This window comes from Paroedura picta, chromosome 5, assembly GCF_049243985.1.
Source record: "Paroedura picta isolate Pp20150507F chromosome 5, Ppicta_v3.0, whole genome shotgun sequence".
In the NCBI taxonomy this organism is placed as follows: domain Eukaryota; kingdom Metazoa; phylum Chordata; class Lepidosauria; order Squamata; family Gekkonidae; genus Paroedura; species Paroedura picta.
The window spans coordinates 18,686,718-18,710,241 of NC_135373.1; the positions used below are offsets into that span (position 1 = coordinate 18,686,718).

The 23,524-nt window shown below is 46.3% G+C and overlaps 1 protein-coding gene across 3 annotated transcripts; it reads left to right on the top strand.

The window, feature by feature from the left end:
• The first annotated feature begins 609 nt into the window (after window positions 1-609).
• Window positions 610-23,230, top strand: LOC143837209 (urokinase plasminogen activator surface receptor-like). 3 transcript variants are annotated; one of them, XM_077336802.1, is made up of 9 exons: window positions 610-672; window positions 2,427-2,497; window positions 6,821-6,939; window positions 9,382-9,501; window positions 11,672-11,806; window positions 12,262-12,402; window positions 15,482-15,625; window positions 16,868-17,005; window positions 20,556-23,230. In XM_077336802.1, the coding sequence occupies exons 3-9, from the start codon at window positions 6,891-6,893 to the stop codon at window positions 20,762-20,764; spliced, it is 936 nt and encodes a 311-aa protein (XP_077192917.1). In that variant the 5' UTR covers window positions 610-672; window positions 2,427-2,497; window positions 6,821-6,890; the 3' UTR covers window positions 20,765-23,230. The 3 variants fall into 3 exon arrangements, with proteins under 3 accessions (XP_077192917.1, XP_077192916.1, XP_077192918.1); XM_077336801.1 differs by lacking the exons at window positions 610-672; window positions 2,427-2,497 and adding an exon at window positions 5,679-6,061; XM_077336803.1 differs by lacking the exons at window positions 610-672; window positions 2,427-2,497 and adding an exon at window positions 6,075-6,549.
• Window positions 23,231-23,524: the final 294 nt, after the last annotated feature.

The window sequence follows — 23,524 nt, forward strand, 5'->3', positions numbered from 1 at the left end:
CAAAATCTACTTTTGGAAGTTGGATCAAATTATGTATCAAGCAAACATACGTGTCCCAAGGTTTAGGACAGCCCAAAGCTATTACAGCCCCTCTACCAGATCTTCAGTCACGTCAGCTGCATTTAACACTAGAGTCTTTATTGAGGAAATCTGTAGAATTGCTATGTGGTATTCCCTTACAAGCTTTGTAAAGCATTATAAAATTGGTTCTCAGGAGGAAGTGGTAGCCTTTGATAGATGACTATTGCTACAGGTGTTGGGATGAATACTGTAAAAAAAAAAAGATTCCCATCCTGATTTAACCGGGTAACATAATCAGTCTTGGAGGACTTCCTCCACTCAAGGTGAATGAAACATTGGCTTCTTTAGTGGAACGGTCCTCAAACATACTCACCCACCTTGACTGCTTTGGAAAGGTTTATTTTAGAGCTATATGATGTTTGAAGTTGAAACTGTTGTTAGCCATTCTGGTTATTAAAAAAAATTATTAAAAACTTTATGACGTAAAGTTCTGTTTACTCAGTATGGAACTTGGCTATTCTATGCCTGATGGGGACAGCCTATAACAATCCCAGAAAGGCATATAAATCTGCATTGCCCTGCCTAAAGCAGCTGAAGGCGTGACCTGACCAGAGGAAGGACTTCGCCCCACTGAAAAGAAGCAGCCTTCAGGTAGGCTAATGCTTTGTCCTCCAGGGTGCCCCTAGATTTCTCTTATTCTGTGCCTCCTTCCTCTTCCCCAATTCCCTCCCTTCTGCAGTGTTCTGCCTGCTATTTATTTTGGGTAGGGAAGAAGGGGGCTTCCTGTAGACTCCATCTTACTGTTTTTTTCACTTATGCGGAGGACTGCTGCGGCCATGAGGGTGCAGAGAATGCCACTCCAGTGTCACCCTAACACATCTGGATCAGGCATTGGGTCAGTGGCCCAGCTCAGTTCCATATGAATGCCCTTGTATCTCTGTTTTGATGATTTCAGGTAGCTGGGCTGGGGAAATCTCTCTGCCCAAGACTGTGAAGAAGAGAGTGTCAGGCTCTATAATCAACCATCCACTCCCCCCATATTTCTGCAGCTGTACTCACCAGTACTCAGTGCTGGGCCTAGTCTGCATACAATAGATAATGCACTTTCAATGTGCTTTCGCGGCTGGATTTTCCTGTGCAGAACTGGAAAATCTACTTCTAAAGTGCACTGAAAGTGCATTATCTCTTGTGTGCAGACTAGGCCCTGGTGATTCTGTTCTGATTTTGGCCCATAACCTGTCTCTTCCAAATCACTGCTTCAGGCTAGCTAAGGTACAAAGAAGAGGAGAACATGATTTTTGAAAACCCCGCCCTTGTGGCAATTAATCTTTGCCTGAATGGAAAAGTCCCGCATGACTCCTCCTCCTAGTGCAGGGGTAGTCAAACTGCGGCCCTCCAGATGTCCATGGACTACAATTCCCAGGAGCCCCCTGCCAGCATATTACTCCTAATTTCAATGCATTCGCTGGCAGGGGGCTCCTGGGAATTGTAGTCCATGGACATCTGGAAGGCCGCAGTTTGACTACCCCTGTCCTAGTGGTAAACCAAAAAAGGAACAAAACCCAACCTTAACAGGTAGGAACTCAAAAGTTGAGCTGAACAATAAAAATAATGTAAAACTTGTTAATTATTTATTATGGTGCACAATTAAAAACAGAATAAAAACTTCTTAAAAACTATACCGAACTAACAGCACATAGAACCAAGGACCAAACGCGTTTCGACCCTTCCGGGTCTTCCTCAGTGGTCAAGATTATGATAATACACTCTATATAGAAATATACCTATATAGAACTCTCTATAATGTGTAGCTGAATGGTTGAGTGGGATCTGTAATGTGTAAATTTTATCCTTTTTGGAGACCAATTCCTACGTTATGTCCCTAAAGTCACCACTCTTCGCTATCATTAAGTTCTGTACTCAGAGTGTAATCTCATGTGCGTCAGAAAAAGCTTTGAAGATCAAAGCTCCCTTTGTCTTTAGGGTAATCCTGCTTTAAGCCGATCCTGCACTTAGCAGAGGACTGGACTAGATGGCCTGTATGTCCCCTTCAAACTCTATAATCCTAGAAAACTTTTTCTTTAAAAAGTGCTACTGAACTCAAATCTAGCAGTTCTACATATTGACCTTCTTAAACTCTCATGTGCTTCTGCTTGCCATGCTTTAGAACAGGGGTAGTCAAACTGTGGACCTCCAGATGTCCATGGACTACAATTCCCATGAGCCCCTGCCAGCATTCGCTCATGGGAATTGCAGTCCATGGACATCTGGAGGGCCGCAGTTTGACTACTCCTGCTTTAGAGTGCCACTAGAAGGCAGTGTCTTGCATTTTACTTGACGGGGGCAGGAAGGGGGGACGTTGCTGGGAGTGCAGAAATGCAGATGTTGTAACCTGTTTGTAGCAGGTCAAAAGGGGAAACAGAAATGTGAGTTCCTGAAAAACTGCTGGCCAAGAAAGTGATCCAGTCACCAATCTGTAAGGATACATCCCTCCCTTCCATCATTCTCACCTGCAGTGTAACCCTGTCTTTGTTAATAAAGATACTTGTTATGGAGAAGTCCTTTGTTTGGATTCACAAAGATCTGGGCAGACTCTCCTCTGTTGCAGAGCAGGGTAGGAGCTGTGGAACCAAAAGGTGGGGGTGGGGGAAAGAGAATGGGGAAGCAAAGTAGGGCAAAGGAAGCAGAAGAACTTAAGAGCCTCTTTGCCTGTCCCAAAGAACATACGTAGTCTCATTTCTGTATTGGAAGAAGTTTCCAGGAGAAAATTTACACAAAATGCCTGGGAGCAAGGAAATCTCTTTTATACCCTAGAAACTGATGCCTTTTCTGCCAATGAGTGGGAAACTGAAATTTGAGTCCAATGGCAGCTGTAAGACCAACAAAGTTTTATTCAAGGTGTGAGCTTTCGTGTGCATGCACACTTCCTCAGACAATGGAGCAGGAATCATAAGAGTACAGCTATAAGGCTAGAGTAAATTAGTAGTAAATTAGTAAACAGCCTCATGTCGATGCTCAACAAATCTGTAGCATGATAATGAAGATCAGATAATTCTTTTCTAGAATAACAAATCAGTTATTTAGGTTCAGTTGTTGTTCACAAAAACATGGGGGGAATAAAAATGTTAAGGTTAGTGATTAATGGCAGACGCTTTTCCTCTTGTGAAAAGAAGCAATTAAAAGCATCCCCACCAGTGACAAGCCGTACCAGGTTCGTTACAAGAGAGTTAGATTCTAAATTACATTACATTGCAGTCCCATTGTCTCAAATGAAATAAACTGAAGAGGGATTGTAAGGAATGTAGATATAAGAGTTGAATGAGGTTAGCATATGTATAGATTCAGGTGGGTAGCTGTGTTAGTCCGAAGTAATAGAACAAAATTTGAGTCCAAAGGCACCTTTCAGACCAACAAAGTTTTATTCAATGTGTAAGCTTTTGTCCCTTACAGGAGATATTCTGCATGGAGCCAAATAAAACAGTTTAAAAAACAACCAGTTTAGACCGCCTTATTATATTACAATCATTGTTCTGCATTGAATATAGTCTGTTGAAAAACTACACTGCAATGCTCTCTGCATGAAACAATTCATAGCCCTGCCCCCTGTAGTTTTGCCAACTCTGCTTTGTTCTCTAATGCAGTCACTAATCTGCATAACTAAAGAATTTCTCTGCATGGCTAATAGTTCGTCACAGGCAGGCAGGAGAGAAATGAATCGGTGAAAAGCATCTTTCAGAAACAACGCTTAAAAGACGCTTAAAGCACCGAAGAGGCAGTTCACCATGCAGAGCAAAAGAGTTTTGCAGAATAAATTAACTCTTCTGTGCAGAGATCAGAAAAACAACGGTATATTTAGTGAATTTTCATCAGCTTATCCATCATGCAGAAGAGGCCCAGGATATTCAATCAGGATCTCAAAGTAGCTGTTTTATAGCAAAGAAACTTAAAGAACAGACCAGAAAGGGAGATTGCAGAAAAGCAAGTTATTACAACACATAAAACAATGGAATCCCCAGGACTCAACAAGGATATTGGTTTCTTATCTCACTACATATGCTAACCTTATTCAGTTTTTGTATCTATATTCCTTACAATCCCCTCTTTACTTCATTTGGGACAAATGTGATATAAGTATGTATGTAATGTAATTTAGAATCTAACTCTGGTCTTTAGGCAGGAAAACAAACAGCAGGACTTCTCACTTGTAGGGATGCTTCCATGCTTTGGTGGAGACAGATGAGACTAGCAACAAGTCCCAATTACTTCTTTCTGCAACTGGGAAAACATCTGCCATTAATAACTATCCTTAACGTTTTATGCCCCCTATGTGTTTGTGAACAACTATTGAATCCAAATAATTGATTTTGTTATTTTAGTAAGGAACTATCCAATCTTCATTATTATGCTGCAAATTTGTTGTGATGCTGTTTACTCCTAATTTTTTCTCTTATATCTGTACTCTTATTATTCCAGTTCCATTGTCTGAGGAAGTGTGCAAGCACACAAAGGCACACACCTTGAATAAAACTTTGTTGGCCTTAAAGGTGCCATTGGACTCAAAGTTAACATATGTGGTGAGATAAGAAATCAATATCCCTGTTGCGTCCTGGGGATTCCGTTGTTTTGAGTGTTGTAATAAATTGCATTTCAGAGATTGTGGGGATAGTAATGAAACAGGAGATGAGTTTATCCTACAGATTAAGGGCTTTATTAAGTTACTGGCTGTTGTTTCTCTGGTGAAGGTGATCCCAAGTGTCTCCAGCATCTTTTTAACTGGAGACGCTGGGGATTGAACTTGGGACCTTCTGCATGCCAAGCTGATGCCTTATGACGTGAAAGGATATACCCAAGTGGAGTGGAGGACAACATTCTTAAAAGGACAAACACACATACACAAAGGCTGAATCAGACCAGTGGTCCAACAAGGTTAGGATTGTTTGTTCAAACCAGCTCTCCGGAGTCTCGGACAGAGCTCTTTTGCATTGCTTCCTACCTGATCTTTTAAAACTGGAGATGCTGAGGGTCTTTCCGCACAAGGACCAATGTTGCTAAATGTTTGCAGTATGCAGAAACGCCAGAGCCCCTCCCCTCTTGTCTGGTGAACACCAGGCTTTTATTCTGTCATCTAGAGATCCAGAGAAAGAACTCGCTACTAGGGTGTGACGGTTTTCCCATGGGAATTTAGCTGTCTCATCAGGAGTTGTATGTGATTTGCACACAGTCATAATTCAGTGGTTTGATATAGGATAGGTCTCCGGCTGCATAGATCCCTGGAATGAAGGGATCTATGCAGTTCATAGTTCCTGGCCGGGAGGGATCTTGGTATAACACCCTGGATTCTGATCTGGTAGGGGGTTTGGGAAGGGTTTGTTGTCAGCTCCAGATGCGAGCAAGCTGGGTCAAGTCCAGATGCGAGCAAGCTGGGTCAAGATTTCCAGAAGGGGAGCTGTTATGCTATGTATGTGACTGTGGCACGCTTCCCACTTAAAAAAAAACTTTAATCCCACTTGAAGGTGGGGTGGGGGGAATGGGATCTTAGGACAATGTATTCTTCACTAGTTAATTACAGTGCCCAGTTATAAGAGAAGGATTTCACAAGGTTTCTTCTGCACTCACTGCTCGGCCTGGCTGTCTGAGGTTGCAGCCATTCACGCGAACCAGCCTCTAAAAGCACAGCTGGTCCTGGTTGGGATCCATAAATGCTGAATGTTTGAGGAGTGCAGGTGAGGCAAAGGAGGCTTTTTGAACTTGGGCACGAAAGAAGCGAAAAGGAAGCCAGAAGGAAGAACTGCACCAACCCCTGGCCCTCCAAAAACGTGAAGAAATGCAGAAGTTGCGACAGAACCAGGGGACAAAAGGAAGAGCCATGATCTGAGGAGAGAAGGCAGCAAGAATCCGCCTCTGAGAGGGATCTCTGCAAATAATTTGCCTTGTGTTTGGTTAAGGAGTTAAACAAGTTGCTACCTCTGGCATTCCCGCCGCCCCCTGGGAATTTTGCCTTGAAGAGTTGCTTGTCTTTCGGCAGAACCAATCCTACCTGGTAAGTCGTGGCGGGGAACCAAGCCAGCTTGGGGTAGGGGTGAAGATCGGCAGACTCTAATCCAGAGAACCAGGTTTGAGTCCCCACTCCTCCACATGCAGCCAGCTGGGTGACCTTGGCACAGTTCTCTCAGAACTCTCTCAGCCTCGCCTACCTTGAGATCCAGTTTGGTGTAGTGGTTAGGAGTGTGGACTTCTAATCTGGCATGCTGGGTTCCATTCTGTACTCCCCCAAATGCAGCCAGCTGGGTGGCCTTGGGCTTGCCACGGTGCTGATAAAACTGTTCTGACTGAGCAGTAATATCAGGGCTCTCTCAGCCTCACCCACCTCACAGGGTGTCTGTTGCGGGGAGAGGAAAGGGAAAGTGACTGTAAGCCGCTTTGAACCTTCTTCGGGGAGAGAAAAGCGGCATATAAGAACCAACTCTTCTTCTTCTTATAGGGGAGAGGAAGAACAGGAGATTGTTGGCTGCTTTGAGACTTCTTTGGGTAACAAAAAGCAGGAGACCAAGAACAGGTCTTCTTTTTAGTCATTTGTTGATTAATTTAAATGGACAGGTGCTGGCTGAATGTTAATAATTTGCGAAGGTTGGCTGAGTTGGAAATGGGAACTTGACAAATTCTAGGGTTTTTTAAGGGGAGAGAATTAGCAGGCAAGTTGGGTACCTGAGATATTAAAAATAGGAATTGTCCCAAGTTTTACATCATACATATCCTGTCCTAAAGGGATCCAAATGTGCATTTTTGTTTCTGGGTTCAGCTCCCTGGGACGTCCTCATCTTTGAAGCAAGCCCACCCTTATCTGCTGCCGGTTGTGTATCGAAGCTATTATGAAGATTTGGGCATCTCTTCCACTCCTGACAGTCTGGCTTGTCCTGGGTAAGCTGTGGATATACTTGTGGGTTTTTTTTTGGGGGGGGGGTGTTCTCCTTGGAACATCTCCCATGAAGTTGGGGTTGCCAACCTCCAGGTGGCACCTAGTGAACTCTCAGGGCATTTCCGCACATCATTAAAAATAGTGTTATGCCAGCTGAATGGCGTAATGCTAAATATATTTGTGCCTCCCGGCCCCTCCTCACCTTTTTGCTGTTTGCTCTTTTCTGCCACAATTTTGTGCTTCTCTCCCTCCGCAAGTGCTGCTGGAAATGGCGGAAAAGAGCAATGCGATTTATACACAACTCTCTTTTGCCTATCAGTCAGGCCAGGCAGCCAATCCTCTTTCTCCATGCTTTAAAGGGCCTGCGATGCTCGCTAATTTATTTTTTTAATTCAGCACTGATCCATTAAAACGCCTATGCGTCTAATCATAGATGAATAGTGCTTCTTTATTGTCACCCCTTATGGAATCATGAGTCTTGCTTCTTTTAAAAATGAATCTCATACCTTATTTGGGGATGGGGAAGCTTAGAGAGGGATGCTTTGTGCTACAACGTTGGAGGAAAAATGTCTTGGCCTGCATGCCTGTATGCTTATTTGTTGCTCCAGGCAGTTTGCTTAAAAAAACCAAAACCTCCCATCCCTGGGAGAAGGGAGAGGGAGGTGGGTGTGAGTGTGGGACATTGGAGGTGGAGATAGAGCTTCTTCACCTCCATACCTTTCTTTGGCTAGTGGGCTGCTGGTTGCTCTCCTGCACTACATAGGTTGGTGAATCCACTTTTTGGGATTCACCAACTAGCACTTTAAAATGGAGGATGTAGCCAGCCATTTACTGGCCAGACGCTACATGTTGGTGACACCATATGTGGGGGCTGGAATATAACGACAATGAAAAGTAAGCATTTCACTATTTTTAAACGGTGCGGAAATCCCCTCAGAATTACAACTGATCTTCAGCCAATAGAGGTTGGCTTCCCTGGAGAAAGTGGCTGCTTTGTAGGGTGGACTCTCTGGCCCTATGCCCTGATGAGGTCCTTTACTTCCTAAGCCCTGACCTCCCCAGGTTCCACCCCCAAATCCTCAGGTATTCTTCAGCCGAGAGTTGGCCACCCTATGTGAAACCCTTCTTATCTCAGTGGGGCTTGTGTGGGTGGGGCTTATGGGAAGCTGTTACTCAGTCAAGGTTATGACCCAACCAGGATATTGTCCATAAAGGTTTGCACCGTAAACCTTTTGTTGGTGTCATAAAACATCTGATAGGCCTCCCAGTAACATTTATTTCCGGTCGGTCTGGTTTAATGGAACACAAAACACAGCTAAATGAGTAGCTCTAACCCAAGACCCCGCCCAAAGTTAACACACCATTCGGATATGCTAACACAGTAGGTTGCCAGTTTCTAGGTAAGGGCTGGAAGTCTCCCAAGATTACAACTGATCTCCAGGTGACACAGATCAGTCGCCCTGGAGAAAATGGGCTGCTTTGGAAGGTGGACTCTACGGCATTAGATGCCATGATGATCCTTCCCCTCTCCAAAAGGTCCCCTTTCCCATGTACCACTCCGTTAAATCTCCAAGATTTCCCGCCCCCCCGGGAACTGGTAACTCTATCGCATAAGGCTCTATCTATCATATGGTCTTTGGAGATGAGATTTAGGATCGCACACTTAGTTGGACAGACTGGGGTGGGGTTTAGTGGAAGTACAGTGCCATCCTAAACAGAATAACACACTTCTCAATCCTTGGTTTCAGAGGACGTAACTCTGCTTACGGCGGGTTGGGGGGTTGTTGTTACAAAGGACTATCTCGGGGACACCTTGAACTTGGTGCCCGTCTTTCAGACCACACGTATCTGATGACCCATGAGCTCATTCTCCCTAAACTGGGAGTCCCCTACATTTTTTAGCCACTGGACCCCTTTGAAACTCTGACACAGAGTGATGTGGATAGCTACAAAATGGCAGCTGGAGGCCCAGTGCCCGCCACAAAATGGCCGCTGCAGTTCACCATTGGTCACACAGTGCAGCTCACACAAAGGTGCAGTGATGTCAGCAGCTGCAGAGCAATGTTTAAAAATAATCAGCCCAGCCAATCAAATCCACAGTGGACAATCAGAAGTGTTCCTGGGCAAAAGCTCAGCTCTCTTTCTGACATGTGGGCACCAGGAGAGGTGCTGCAGGTTGCCATGGCACCCACGGGCACCATGCTGGGGACTCCTGACTGGGACATATACCTCTTCAACCCTTCTTTTCCCATGCTTTTCCCTCTCCTTGCCTTGCTGCGATATCAGAGCTCCTCAGCCAATGACAGAAAGGGATATTTCTGCTTGACTTGGCAGCTTAGTCCGTTACTGCCAGAAACCTCCTTGCTAACATAGTACTTTACGACACTGCAATATAAGGTCACTTGGAGCAGAAAGCTGGTAACCATCACGGTCTCTTTCTCCAGCTGACAGCCTGAAATGCCACAAATGCCTAAACCAGCGGGGAAACTGCTCAGATACCGAAGTGGAGGTTTGCAAACCATCGCAAGATTCCTGCTTCTTTGAGATCAAGTGGTTCGTTGGATGTAAGTAATGGGTTTTTCAGTGGAATGGGTGGGTCATGGCAATGTGGATCCAGTTCCCCTTTATGACGCTCTGGTAAAAGATGGCGCAGGATCATACCCTGAGAGAAAAGGGGCAACAGGCAGAACACCAGATCAGAACTAAAAAATCTACCGACAAGGATTCTCGCCTCTTATGTGGAACATCGACATAAAGGGTGAGAATCCTTGTCTCCTGTCCTTTCCCTTCCCTCCCCCCACCCCCTCTCCTTACCTGGTGGCGGGTCACACTGCCACTGCCCCTGCCCCTGCCCCTTCCCCTTCCCCTTCCCCTTCCCCTGCCGGTCTCCCGAGGCTGGTCCCGCTCTCCGGAGGGTAGGAGTAGCCTTGGCGTCATTGCGGGGTTGGGGCCATCCCAGTGTGACACAGTGCTGTATATTGTTGGGCTGCCCCTGCCCCTGCCCCTGCCCCTGCCCCTGCCCCTGCCCCTGCCCCTGCCCCTGCCCCTGCCCGTCTCCCGAGGCTGGCTCCGCTCTCCAGAGGGCAGGAGCAGCCTTGGAGTCATAGTGGGGGTGGGGCCAGCCCAGTGCGACACAGCGCTGTGTATTGTTGGGCTGGCCCTGCCCCTGCTCTCCAGAGGCAGGAGCAGCCTTGGAAGACTGGCTGCGGTGACGCCAAAGGATTGAATGTGACTCAGTGCTCTGGTGCCGCTGCCCATCTACTGGCAGTTCCTGAGAGTGGGGCTATGGACGTCATGTCCGTAGACTTCCTTTGGTGGGACCACGCCAGTAGATGTTCCACATCAACAAATCAGGGTGGCCATCATGTTCTTCTGTGTTCTGGCAGCTGGGTGCTGGAAACAGCTGGGTGCTGGGCTTTTATCAAGCAAAGCGATTATTGGCCTTTTCTGCATGTTCAACGTACTCCAGATGTTCTTGGGAGTCAATCCCCAAGCATTAGAATAGGGTTCGGCATGGTTCTTCTGCACAACTGCCCTCATGTGTCTTCACACTTGTGGAGTCGGTTTGTTTTCTTCTGTTCGTGCCTTCAATAACCAACCCAGCCTGAGAAAACAAGTCAGGCAGCCAAAGGCTGAGAAGCCTGTGTATGTTGCAATTAAAATACAAATGATTATTATTAAGTGCACATTAAGAGTTTTAAGAACAACATTAAAACAGAAGACATTGTCTGGGCAATACTGCCCATACAGTCTCAATGGTTTATTTCATTTTGTTTATTCCTTCAGCTTATATTCTGCCACTCACTGTGACATAAGAAAATACATTAAACTTATGCAACCATTTGAAAGAAAGTAAAAAAAAACAGTCATAGATAACTTATGAATAGCATATAACAACAAACAGCATATGAGAGATGAGTAGGGACATGCTGAGCTTTGGTGTTAAAGTTTCCAGGCGATTGGGTTGATTATGGGGGACCTCATTGCAGGTCTTATCCTGCAGGTTCCACGGAACTGTCTGAATTCCTATAGGGCTTTGATCTCATTGGGGAGCTCGTTCCACCCGGTTGGGGCTACGGATGAGAAAGCTCTGACTGATGGGCTGGGCGGATTTCTCAATGGTTGCACATGTTATGACTAGATCAAACGTGTTTCAATCCAGAGAGTCATCATTGATGATCAAATAAGCTATATGCAAATATGTTTGTTGTTGTTGTTAGATGTGAAGTTGTGTCCAACCCATCGCGACCGTATGGACAATTATCCTCCAGGCCTTCCTGTCCTCTACCATTCCCCAGAGTCCATTTAAGTTCACACCGACTGCTTCAGTGTCTCCATCCAGCCACCTCGTTCTCTGTCGTCCCCTTCTTCTTCTGCCCTCAATCGCTCCCAGCATTAGGCTCTTCTCCAGGGAGTCCTTCCTTCTCACGAGGTGGCCAAAGTCTTTGAGTTTCAACGCAAATATATTACAATGTGTAATACAATGTATTACAACGTGACCTGCTTGCTGGCATAAGCATCATAAAATGTGAAGCTCTCAACAATATCTGTTCCACTTAATATTTCTGGTAAGGCCTTGGAGGAGGAGCGTGTCTCATGGCTTAAGTGCCACTCAGCACTTAACACCCACTCAGGGCAGCTGCCCCGTCCCTGAGTGCCTCCTCCTCCAACCAGCCTGCCTGTCCGGTGGCCAGCCAATCACCTTCCGTGCCCCACTCGGCCTTCTCTTTTTAGTGATTGCAGACACGGTGAAACAGGGCTGCGGGAGCTCCGACTACTGCCGTCGTTATCCTGGAGGGTATAACGGTCTCTTGTTCCGGAGGATGCACTGCTGTTCCACAGATCTGTGCTTGCCTGTGAAATACCATGGTATGTAAGGATTCAAATGGGTAGCCGTGTTGGCTCATAGCACGTGCTACAGGGGCAAACTACTTCTGGGAATTAAGAAGTGATAAATATTCTTAAACTGTAACACGCGTAAATCTTCAAAATATGCCATATTTCATATGCCCATGGATCTGCGTAGGCCCAATCCACAATACTCAAAACTGAAATGGAGAGCTTGGGTACAGTATGCAAAAAATCTGTGGGGATGTGAACCCCACTCTTCAGATCCTAGTATAGCTACTGCACCATATTGCCCCATGTTAACACAGAGGTGACTTTGCCCCTTGCCAAGAGTCCAAGGATGTAGCTTCCCAAATAAATAGATATAGGCAAACACCTGTGCAAGTATTGGCTAAGGGTTTGGAATGAGTGTCTATTGTCTCAGGTAACTCTCTCTGATTTCTCTCCTCTGTCCCTTCCTCCATGTTTCTCTGTAGCCAGCAGTGAAGGGTCAGCAAATGGTGTGGAATGTCAGAGCTGTATCGGGAGCCCTGCTGAATGTGGCCTGAATGCTCCCACAGAGCCATGCCTTGGGAAACTGGACAGATGTGTGCAAATATCTCAGCATTTCCTCCCAGGTATGGCAGACGTGGATATTATCGATTGAGATGACTCAGCAGTCCACACACAGCTGTGGGGAAGCAGGGAGGTGCCAATCATCACAAATGATGCCACAGGTACTAGCCAGTAGGTGCTGGTCAAAGAAGCACAGGCAGCCACAGCCTAGGCACTGCTCACCATAGCACTTTTTATAACCTGGGTAAGTATCACCCATATCACAACTGGGGATTCTTGTGCTTATATAGATTAGTTCACTAGTAGCTTGGTTTCCCTTCTGATCAACCTTTTTCAGGCAACCAAGTAAGAAGAGAAATTATAAATATTACCTGGATTCAAATACATAAAATTTCATTAGACATCCTACAACACTGCAAAAATTTAAATATCCTTTCACTTATGATTTATAACAAAGATTATGACAGATTTGCCTCTGTAGTTTCCTCTTTTCGTGCTCCCTTGTCCCAAAATGCAGACATTAACATGAAAATCCAAACTGCAAAACTTTGGCTCGGTCTCCACTTTAGATTCTAAGAGACAATGAATTAAGAACTCTAGAATTACAGTGCTAAACCTCTCCAAGAATTGCTCTGAGGCTGGTATCTTTAACCGCTCCTGTGGAGTGGATTAAATAAAAGGGTAAGGCCACCTTGGGAGGAGTTAGGGCAGGCCCTGTCCAGATAAAAACTCGGAGGGCCCAATCAGGAGCCACGAAGCGGCTCCTGATTGGGCACTCCGAGTGTCCATCCAGGGCCAAGCAGGGACTTGCCACACAGACTGAACAGGCAGCCTGCACGGTAAGTCCTCCACCGTGCCCTCTTCTCCACCTAGGCAAAGGAGCAGGGACGCCGCGTCAAAGACGTGGCGTCCCTGCTCCTTTCCCACCCCGCGTCCCTTGCTGCTGGGGGGGGGGTGCCGTCGACCAACAGAAGGCTTCCTAAGCCTTCTGCGTGGGGGGGGGGGCGCTGCCCTTCTCCCGCCCCTGGGAGCAGGCTTCTGAAGCCTTCTGGGTGGGGGAGGATCCCCCGCCCTTCTCTCGGCCTGCGGAGCAGGCTCGCCGCGGGCTGCTCTGCAGGCCGAGCAAAAGCTTCTCAAGCCTTCCGGGTGGGGGGATCCGACTCTCTTCTCTCAGCCCTGGGAGCAGCCTCGCCGCTGCGAGCATGCTCCCGGGGACCAGCCACCACCCCACGGACATCCTCTGCTGCCGCGGCCCCCGCACCCACTCCGAGAGCCACTCCAAACCTCACAGTACGGCAGCTTGCACCCGCTGTATTTACAGCACAGCGGGCTTAATTTCTAGTGTATTGAATAAAGTAACACAGTTCGAAGTGAAATGGCGCATCTTTTGGAAGAGGGCATTTGGGATTCTGGCACAGTATTGTGGGTAAAGCCACAAAATAGCTGCCACGGGAGCTGGAACCAACCACAAAATAGCTTCTCCAAATTACCACAGTGAAGGCCACTGGGCTGTAATTGCAGCTGCTATTGAAACAATGTTTTTAAAAATCTGCACAGCCAATCTGTGTTGCCAGACAGATAGCCCCAAGGGAGTATAATGTGCAAAGTCTGCAAACACAAGCTGAAAGTCAGAGCCGAAAAAATCTCTCACGCAAGCAGCCGAAGCAGACGAGGGCATCAGAGGGTCCGTAGTTCAGGGTCGAGTCTGCACTTTGCTCTTTATCCTCTCCCAGCCTGAATAAACCCATCCCCTTGGCACTGTATTTGATTTCCATTTTGATTTTGGGCACTTAAAATTTTCCCTCTGAAACATCCATGATTGATTCCCGGTGACTCTAATCCCTCCCCCTGCGCTATATCAAGAAGTGGATATAAGTTGCTAGGTTTGAAAAACTGGCTTTTCAAGCTCCCATTATAAGTGTAGATCTTCTGCATTTTGCTGAATTAACTTCATGAAACACTGACGTAGAGAAGCAGTCTGTCCCTGATTGGCTGGGCATCAATTCAAAGACTTCCTGGTTCCCAGTTTCAAGGCTTCCCCCCCAAGACTTATTTTTGCCCTGTTTTAGAGTGACTGCACTCCAGAAGTCCACACTTCTCTCAGCAGAGATTTGCCTCTTGGATATATTTCCCCCTCCTCCTCTGTGAGGCTGCTGTCTCCAATCCCCTCCCCATTCAGGAAAAGAAAGAAAGAGCCTCCTGCTATGCTTGGCTCCCCTCCTGGTTCTGAGCTTTCCCAATCAAGTGCAGAACACTCTGTTTCAATTCGGTGGGCGGGGGGGGGGGGAGGAGGAAGACCTGGGTTCAAATCAATCTGAATTCAGCAGGATTGACTGGAATGGAAAAAAAACAAAGTAAATGCAGAATCAACTCAGGTCAATAGTTGAAAATCTGAAGCACAGAGAATTTAATCAAAGCAAGGAAGCAGGAACAGGGAGCGCAGGGCTAGCAATTGCTTCTACTCTCATTTTAAGCTTGATGCTCAGCTAATCCCAAACACCTGCCTAATTAGTCAGTCAGAGCTCTGCAAGTACTCAGGGAGGCCAAGCCTGCGCTTGGCTTCCAATCTTGCTGACCAGCGTCTGTTGAGTAATATGAGACATTGCTTGACACACCTTTGTTATCTGGGCTCTTGAGATGAGAGCGGAGAATCAGCGGGTGTTCTGGTCACCAGAGGCTGAGTACTTGTACCTGGTTCAGGTTCTGAGCTGGGATACTCAACCTGAGTCTGCTGATGGTTCCTGTTGCTCTGGCCCTGGCCGAACTCTACATACTGCTTCTTCCTCGAATCTGATGAGGTTACACCTGGCAGGGATCTGACAGGTAGACAAAAGATTTTCTAAGAAGGACATCACAGGGACCAGGAAAGGTATTGGTGGGCAGCATGGTGCCCATGGGCAGCACCTTGGGGACCCCTTACATGATATTCGGTGTATGGCCTATGCTGTGTCGGGAGTGTCCAAACTGTGGCTCTCCAGATATCCATGGACTACAATTCCCATGAGCCCATGCCAGCATAGGCTGGCAAGGGGTCATGGGAATTGTAGTCCATGGATATCTGGAGAGCCGCAGTTTAGACACACCTTCTGTATATAGGACCATCGGCCTGAGTGTGACCATTGAACTGTTTCCTCTTTTCAGGTGAAGAATCAGAACCCATCATCAAAGGATGCGGATCCGATTCCATTAAGAACACGCAGGTGGTGTACCAGATTGGGAACAATTTGGCTTACATTGATCAAAAAGTTTGCCAGGGATCAAACTGCAATAACAGGACTTTCCAAGGTAATGCTGATAATAATGGTGTTTCTTTGCTGATAATAATGGTGTGCCTACCGAACCTGTCCATACTATTTGGGCTTTTCCATAATCTCATTTTCCTTGGTTGTAAGTTCATGTTTCTTCAGTCTGTCCTCCTGGACTCCATCCTATATGTGTTCCTTTCCCTCTAATGTCCCATTTGATATTACACTGGTTCATTGCTCTCTTCTGAACCCACTCAATTTTGTCCACATTCTTTTTGAAGTGAGGCCTCCAGAACCACACACAGTACTCCAGGAGTGGTCTAACCCAGGGGTAGTCAACCTGTGGTCCTCCAGATGTTCACGGACTACAATTCCCATGAGCCCCCGCCAACCACAGGTTGACTACCCCTGGTCTCACCAATGCGGTATACAGCAGGGCTATGACATCTTGCAATTTTAATGTAATGCTTCTGTTAAGATCACCCAAGACTGTATTTGCCTTCTTTACTGTCACAAGTGACCCAAGATCTCATTCACACACATTTCTACCCAGAATTGTATCTTCCATCCAATATGCATCATTCTCATTTTTGTGACCCAGATGTAGATCTCTGCACTTCATATTAAATTGCATCTTCTTCTCATTGGCCCACTTTTCCAGTGTGTTCAGATCTCATCGAATTCTACTTCTGTCTTCTGGGGCATTCGATTCTCCGCCCAATTAGATGTCATTTGCAAATTTAATGAGTAGTCCCTCCACCCCCACATTGAGATCATTGTCAAAAATGTTGAAAAGTACTGGATCCAGGACCAGATCCAGTACCATGGCACTCCATTGCTCACCTCCCTCCAATCTGATGAAATACCATTGACAACTACTCTTTGGTGCAGTTTTCTAACCACTTCCCGATCCACCTTATTATCTGAAAACCCAGCCTGTTGTCCTCCAGTTTACCCATCAGAACATCAAAGGGAACCTTGTTCAAAGCCTCACTAAAATCCTGGTGAAGAACATCAACTGAGTTTCTATGATCTAATAAGCCTGGCACACGGTCAGAGAAGGAAACCAGGTTGGTCTGGCAGGACTTGTTGGAGACAAATCTGTGCTGACTTCCCCAGATCAACAAGTTGTCCTTCAGATGTTTGCAGGTTGTCCTACCCCTGATGGTCTTGCCTACTTTCCACAGCCTCTGCTCTCCACCCCCAGCTCTTTCCATTAGGAACTTCAGTCTCTGCTCCAACCTCAGGACTCCTGCATAGTCTCCATCTTTTCCCTCCACAGACATCTCTGCGGGAGAACCAAATGGATTGCAGTGCTATACTTGCCGGGAAACAGGGCTCGGGCAGTGTGCCCGTAACAAATTGGAGCTCTTGAACTGTACGGGGGCCATGGATCGATGTGTGCATTTCATGGACCAAGGTAAGGGGTAGGGGGAGAAATCTGAAACAGCCAGAGAGGTTGCTTGGTGAGGTGAGTGAAATCCAGGGCTCTTCCCTGCAAAGTGTTGCATGAAAGGGCAGAATTTTGAAATTCACTTTCCACACAACTACTAAACGACCGTAGTGTATGCAGGAACAGGTTCTTCAGATAACTGTCAATGGGGCTGCATGAAATACATTTCGTATCTAAAAGTTTTCAAGGTAGCCATCCACAGAGGAGGTTGCCTGTTGTGCTTCTGTATGAGTTACGACTGGGTTTTACTGTTTCCAGTCAGCCTCTGTGTTTGGGATGTTATCACATGTACAAACTTGATCACTTGACCTGAGCCCATTTTGCACACACCGGATAATGCACTTTCAGTGTGATTTTGCTGCTGGATTTTCCTGTGCAGAATAGGATAATCCACTTTGAAAGTGCATTGAAAGCACATTATCTAGCGTGTGCAGAATGGGCCCTGGATAGCCCAGGTGAGCCTGATTGCATCAGATCTCAGAAGATAAGCAGGGTCAGACCTCCAAGGAGTTCCAGGGTTGTGACTCAGAGTCCGGCCATGGCAAATCACCTCTAAACGTCTCTGACCTTGAAAACCCTATGGCTTCCTTTCTCAACTTTTTTACCATTGAGAAGCCCCTGAAATATTCTTCAGGTTTTGAGAAACCCCAGAAGCAACACAATTGTGCAGAATTGGGTTGGGAAGCATAGCCCTCCCCTTCCTGCACCCTCCAGGCCTGTTATCGGCTATTTGGGAGAGGGGGGTAGGTCAACATGATCATATATAGTCATAATGCCAAATAAATATTTAACATATTTTTAAATTATAAAAAAACAATTAACTCCCACTGATTCCGGAAACCCTTCCAGGGCCATCAAGAAACCCTGAGAAGCCCTGCCCTATGGGTCACCACAAGGCAACTGTGACTTCATGACACTTTCCACCACTACTGCAAATTCATTTAGTGTGGGCCCCCAGGATATCATTTCAGAGGTTGTGGGATCCCTAACTGGCCAGATCATACAGGCAACAAGAAAAACCACCCCTCCAAGACATCCCCCAAGTAAATACCCAAGAAGATCATGAACAACCCTGATTTAAGTCATACATGAAAGATGTTGTAAACCGCCCTGAGACCTATTTGGAGAAGGGCGGTCTAAAAATTAAATAATAATAATAATAATAATGATAATGATAATAATAATAATAATAATGATTGGAGGAGAAGGATCTTCCAGAGCTCATTTGGCTTCCTTGAAACTCACGTTTAGTTTCCGGTTGAGAATGAGATTGTCATAGAACCATAGAGTTGGAAGGGCCCATACAGACCACCGAGTCCTGCCCCCTGCTCATTGCAGGATCAGCCTCAAACACCCGTGATAAGCATTTATCCGGCTATTGCTTGAAGACAGCCAGTGAGCGGGAGCTCACCACTTCCTTAGGCAGTCGATTCCACTTCTATATTACTCTGACTGTGAACTATTTCCTGATATCTAGCCAATACTGTTTGACACATAATTTAAACCCGGTACTGCGAGTCCTATCCTCTGCTGCCAAAAGGAACTGCTCCCTGCCCTCCTGTGTGACAATCTTTTTGTTTATTCCTTCAGCTTATATACTGCCCCTCACTGTGACATCTTGGAACGATGTACATAGAACAGAGAGAATAAGAAAATACATTAAACTTATGCAACCATTTGAAATAAATAAATTTTAAAAAAAGTCATAGATAACTTATGAATAGCATATAACAACAAACAGCATATGAGACATGAGTAGGGACATGCTGAGCTTTGGTGTTAAAGTTTCCTGGCGATTGGGTTGATTATGGGGGACCTCATTGCAGGTCTTATCCTGCAGGTTCCACGGAACTGTCTGAATTCCTATAGGGCTTTGATCTCATTGGGGAGCTCGTTCCACCAGGTTGGGGTTACGGATGAGAAAGCTCTGACTGATGGGCCAGGCGGATTTTTCAATGGTTGCACATGTTATGACTGTAGATCAAACGTGTTTCAATCCAGAGAGTCATCACTGATGATCAAATAAGCTATATGCAAATATGTTTGTTGTTGTTGTTAGATGTGAAGTTGTGTCCAACCCATTGTGTCCAACCCATTGTGAAGTTGTGTCCGACCCCCTGGACAATGATCCTCCAGGCCTTCCTGTCCTCTACCATTCCCTAGAGTCCATTTAAGCTCGCACCGACTGCTTCAGTGTCTCCATCCAGCCACCTCATTCTCTGTCGTCCCCTTCTGCTTTTTCCCTCAACCGCTTCCAGCATTAGGCTCTTCTCCAGGGAGTCCTTCCTACTCATGAGGTGGCCAAAGTATCTGAGTTTCAATGCAAATATATTACAATGTGTAATGCAGATAACTGTCAATGGGGCTGCATGAAATACATTTGGTATCTAAAAGTTTTCAAGGTAGCCATCCACAGAAGAGGTTGCCTGTTGTGCTTCTGTATGAGTTATGACTGGGTTTTACTGTTTCCAGTCAGTCTTTATGTTTGGGATACTATCACATGGGGACAATCTTTTAAATGCTTAAAGAGAGCATCATGTCCCCTCTCAACCCTCCCGTTCAGGGGTAGTCAACTTGTGGTCCTCCAGATATCCATGGACTACAATTCCCATGAGCCCCTGCCAGCATTTGCTGGCAGGGGCTCATAGGAATTGTAGACCATGAACATCTGGAGGACCGCAGGTTGACTACCCCTGCGAGGCTGAACATTCCCAGGTCCCGCAGTCTTTCCTCACAGGGTTTGGTCCCCAGGCCTCTGGTGATCCTCATTGCTCTGCTCAGTACCCTCTCCATTTTGTCCACATCCTTTTCCAAGTGAGGCCTCCTGAACTGCACATGGTAGTCCAAGTGGGGTCTGACCAATGTGTACAGTGAGACTATGACATTTCCATGAAATCAGCTCTTATTTAAGAGACAAGAGCGTTGTCCTCTCAGTCATCTTTGAGCAGGTTTCCCATGGTGAGCTTGGAATTCTGTCCATTTCACCAGTGGTCCCCAAACTTTTTGAGGCTGGGGACCGGCAGGGCAACTGCCTGCCTGTGCATGGCGCATGTGCCATGCACGGCTGAAACAGCGCACACGCAGCACTTTCGCCCATGCATGAAAGTGCTGCGCACATGCGATTTCGCCCACGCATGGCGCATGTGCGCATGCGTGGCCCGGCTGCGCATGTGCGATGCGTGGGGTGCGGCCCTGATTCCCTCTCCCCCCTGCAGTAAGAAGCTTCCCGGGCTGCAAGCTTGCGGCCTGGGAAGTTTTTTACTGCGGGGGGGGGCGGGGAGAGGGAGCCGCGGCCCGGCGCCATGGCCTTTGCGGCCCGCCACCGGGCCGCGGCCCGCGGGTTGGGGACCACTGCATTTCATAAAGTCATTCTCCTCAGGATGGAAATTACTCAATAGTTGATTCATAGTGCCCTCTAGAGCGGCTGTGCAAGAAGTGCTACAGCTTTTGAGCTGTTGTGTGAGAGATATGCTTGCCCTTGACCTGCACACGGCTGGTGACGTTTTATCTTTTCCAGGCAACCGAAGTGTGACTATCCAGAAGGGATGCGGCACGGAGACACTGTGCAGTAACCAAGTGGTTTCTGACCTGTTGATCAGGCCGGATGGCTTTGTTGAATGTTGCAGAACTTCCTTATGCAACCGAGCAGGTAGCCTGCCAGCGCCAGGGAGGCTTCTAGGAATGGTGGCTCTCTCCCTGTTTTCGGCATTGATGGTTTGGAAATAGCTGAACTCGGCTGGACGAGTCTTCCGTGGAAGATTTGCGCCTTCTGTCCTATGTTTTAAAATCGGATCTGGACATTTCTGGCTTCTGCTCTTTGAACTGATGGAACTGGTGGGGGTGTTTGTTTGATTTAAAGTTCTCTCTCTCTGCTCTGCCTCTGGTGTCATGCCGGAAGCATTAAAACATGCTCAACTCATGCAATGAGCAAGCCTTGGGTGTCGGGAAGTTCTGTGCAGAACAAGACCAAATGAATCCTTTGTCTGTCTGCAGGGTTTTCTCTCCAGGAGGGGGGTGGGTATGACTGCTGTATTCTCTTAAGCCAGAGTATTTCCCTCATTTATTATGAGGGCTGGATCTCCAGTCTCACTTTGTCAGACTGGGCCAGGGCTGAATCAGCACTGGGCTTTTTATCCCTGGTGACTCCGAATTTTAAAAAGTCATCTATGTGTTATTCAATTACCATTTTGATATTTAGAGCTTTAAATTTTCCCTCTGCAACGTCTATGATTGATCTGCATTGATACTACTTTCTCCCCACAATATCCAGGAGTGGATATAAGTTGCTACATTAGAGAAAACCGCTTTGAAAGCCCCAGTATTGTGTGTAGATGTTCTGTGTTTTGCCAGATTAAGTTCCTCCCCATCCTCTATGCCTCCAATGCTGATGTAGTGACGTAGTCTGTCACTGATTGGTCAGGCTGTCAGTTCAAAGAATGGTTCCCAATTGCCATTCCCTCGCAAGACTTATTTTTGCTCTCATTTCTAAAGTGACTGTGTTTCAAGCCCACACTTCTATGTGCTGAGATTCGCCTTTCGGAATGGTCTTCCCCCCTCATTCTCCCCCCAAGCTGTTTCAGGAAAAGAAAAATAAACAAGCAACCTCATGCTCCAGTCCCTCCCCCTGCTTGCTTTGGCTGTAGAGGAGGCAAATAGCAAGAAATAAATCCATCTCCAGCCTTATGCTCCTTCAGTGCTGGCAGGAGCTTCATGACTGCTGCTCCCCTCTCCCTTCTTAGCTTCCCAAATCAAGTGGGAAGGAGAGAGCAGCCACACAATTAATTGTAGAACACAGTATGTTTTAATTTGGGAATAAGGAAGGAGAAAGACCTGGGTTCAGATTGATCTGAATTCTGCAGCATTGATAATGGAAAAATTAAAAGTAAGTGCAGAACCAGCCCTGGTTTGCCATAAAATGTAACATCAGGTACAGGAGATATAAACTTTATAAATGACATGGGCAAACCTAAATAACAATATTATTTCTTACTCGAAATACAAATAAAAGCAATTGATTCTTAAGAGTGAAAGAAATCGATTTACTGGGGAATCCCAGTAAGAGAGCCAGCTTGGTGTAGTGGTTAGGAGTGCAGACGTCTAATCTGGCGAGCTGGGTTTGAATCTGTGCTCCCCCACATGCAGCCAGCTGGGTGACCTTGGGCTCGCCACAGCCCTGATAAAGCTGTTCTGACTGAGCAGTAATGTCAGGGCTCTCTCAGCCTCACCCACCTCACAGGGTGACTTTTGTGGGGAGAGGAAGGGGAAGGTGATTATAAGCCGCTTTGAGACTCCTTCGGGTAAAGAAAAGCGGCATATAAGAACCAACTCTTCTTCTTCTTCTAAATGTATTTAATGATAAGACTAGATTTTTTCAAGGGATACAATATAGGGGGTGTATCTTACAAGGTAGTTGTTGAGCACCCCCCCCCCCAATATGCCTAGCCTCAGCAGCTGAGCACAGCTACAATCTATCTCTTGTTCTTTGCTTCTTCTCTTCCTCATCCTGCCTCTGAAAATTTCGAGGAGGCATCCTGGAATTTCTCCCCCTTATCCTCAGTAACAACAACTTTAAGAGGTGGTCCAAGTCAAATAACTGGCCCCACATGACCCAGATGACAGGCTCCTGGCTCAGGAGGAGGGGGCATATGCCCCCCCCCCAATTCTCATCCATCCTTTCCTTCAGCCTCCCCTACCATACAGAGTTGGGAGTCTAAATTGAAGAAGGCAGCTACGGGTCCTACAAAGTTGAAGGAGGGGTATAAATGGAGCCTCTTCACCCCCAAAAAACACTGCCATCCCTCACTTATTCCTCTATGTATCTTCTATGGCCTTTCTTCCCCCTAATTTATTTGAGGTCAGATTAGACTGACATTCAGATCAGGGAATAGTTCTGCTGTGGTTACTTGAGGTGGGGAGTGGGAAGTGCCCACAGGCAGTGAATGAACAGATATGACCTGGGACAGTGTAGAATCAAAACCATCTGGAGTCAGAGGCAGGGCATATTCTTTTTGGCATTTTTTAAAAATGATGTTTTATTTTATTTTATAGGAATAAGGGGAAGAAGCATTGAGTAAAGGGAGTGGAGGTGGGGAGGGTACATATTTTTCATTTACAGTCTTTTCTTTAATACATGGTATACTGATTTTTGGTGATATTCATTATATAACTTGATAATCTAATAAACATTTCCAACATTGCAAGAACTTCTCAGGCGACTCTTCATTGGAAATACATATTTCATGATTTTTTTTGCATCAACCCATGTATCTTTGCCCAGAATTTTTGAATACTTTCACACCCTTCACCACACATATGACCCTATTGTCTTTTGAAATCTCCAACATCTATTATCAGCTTTTGGGGATATTTTCCCTAGTGCTTCAGGAGTGAGGTGCCATCTATAAATATTTTGAACCAGCCCTCCCTTAACGATAGACATTTTGTTAACTTAATATTCCCTCACCCCAGAATTGTTCCCCTTTTTCT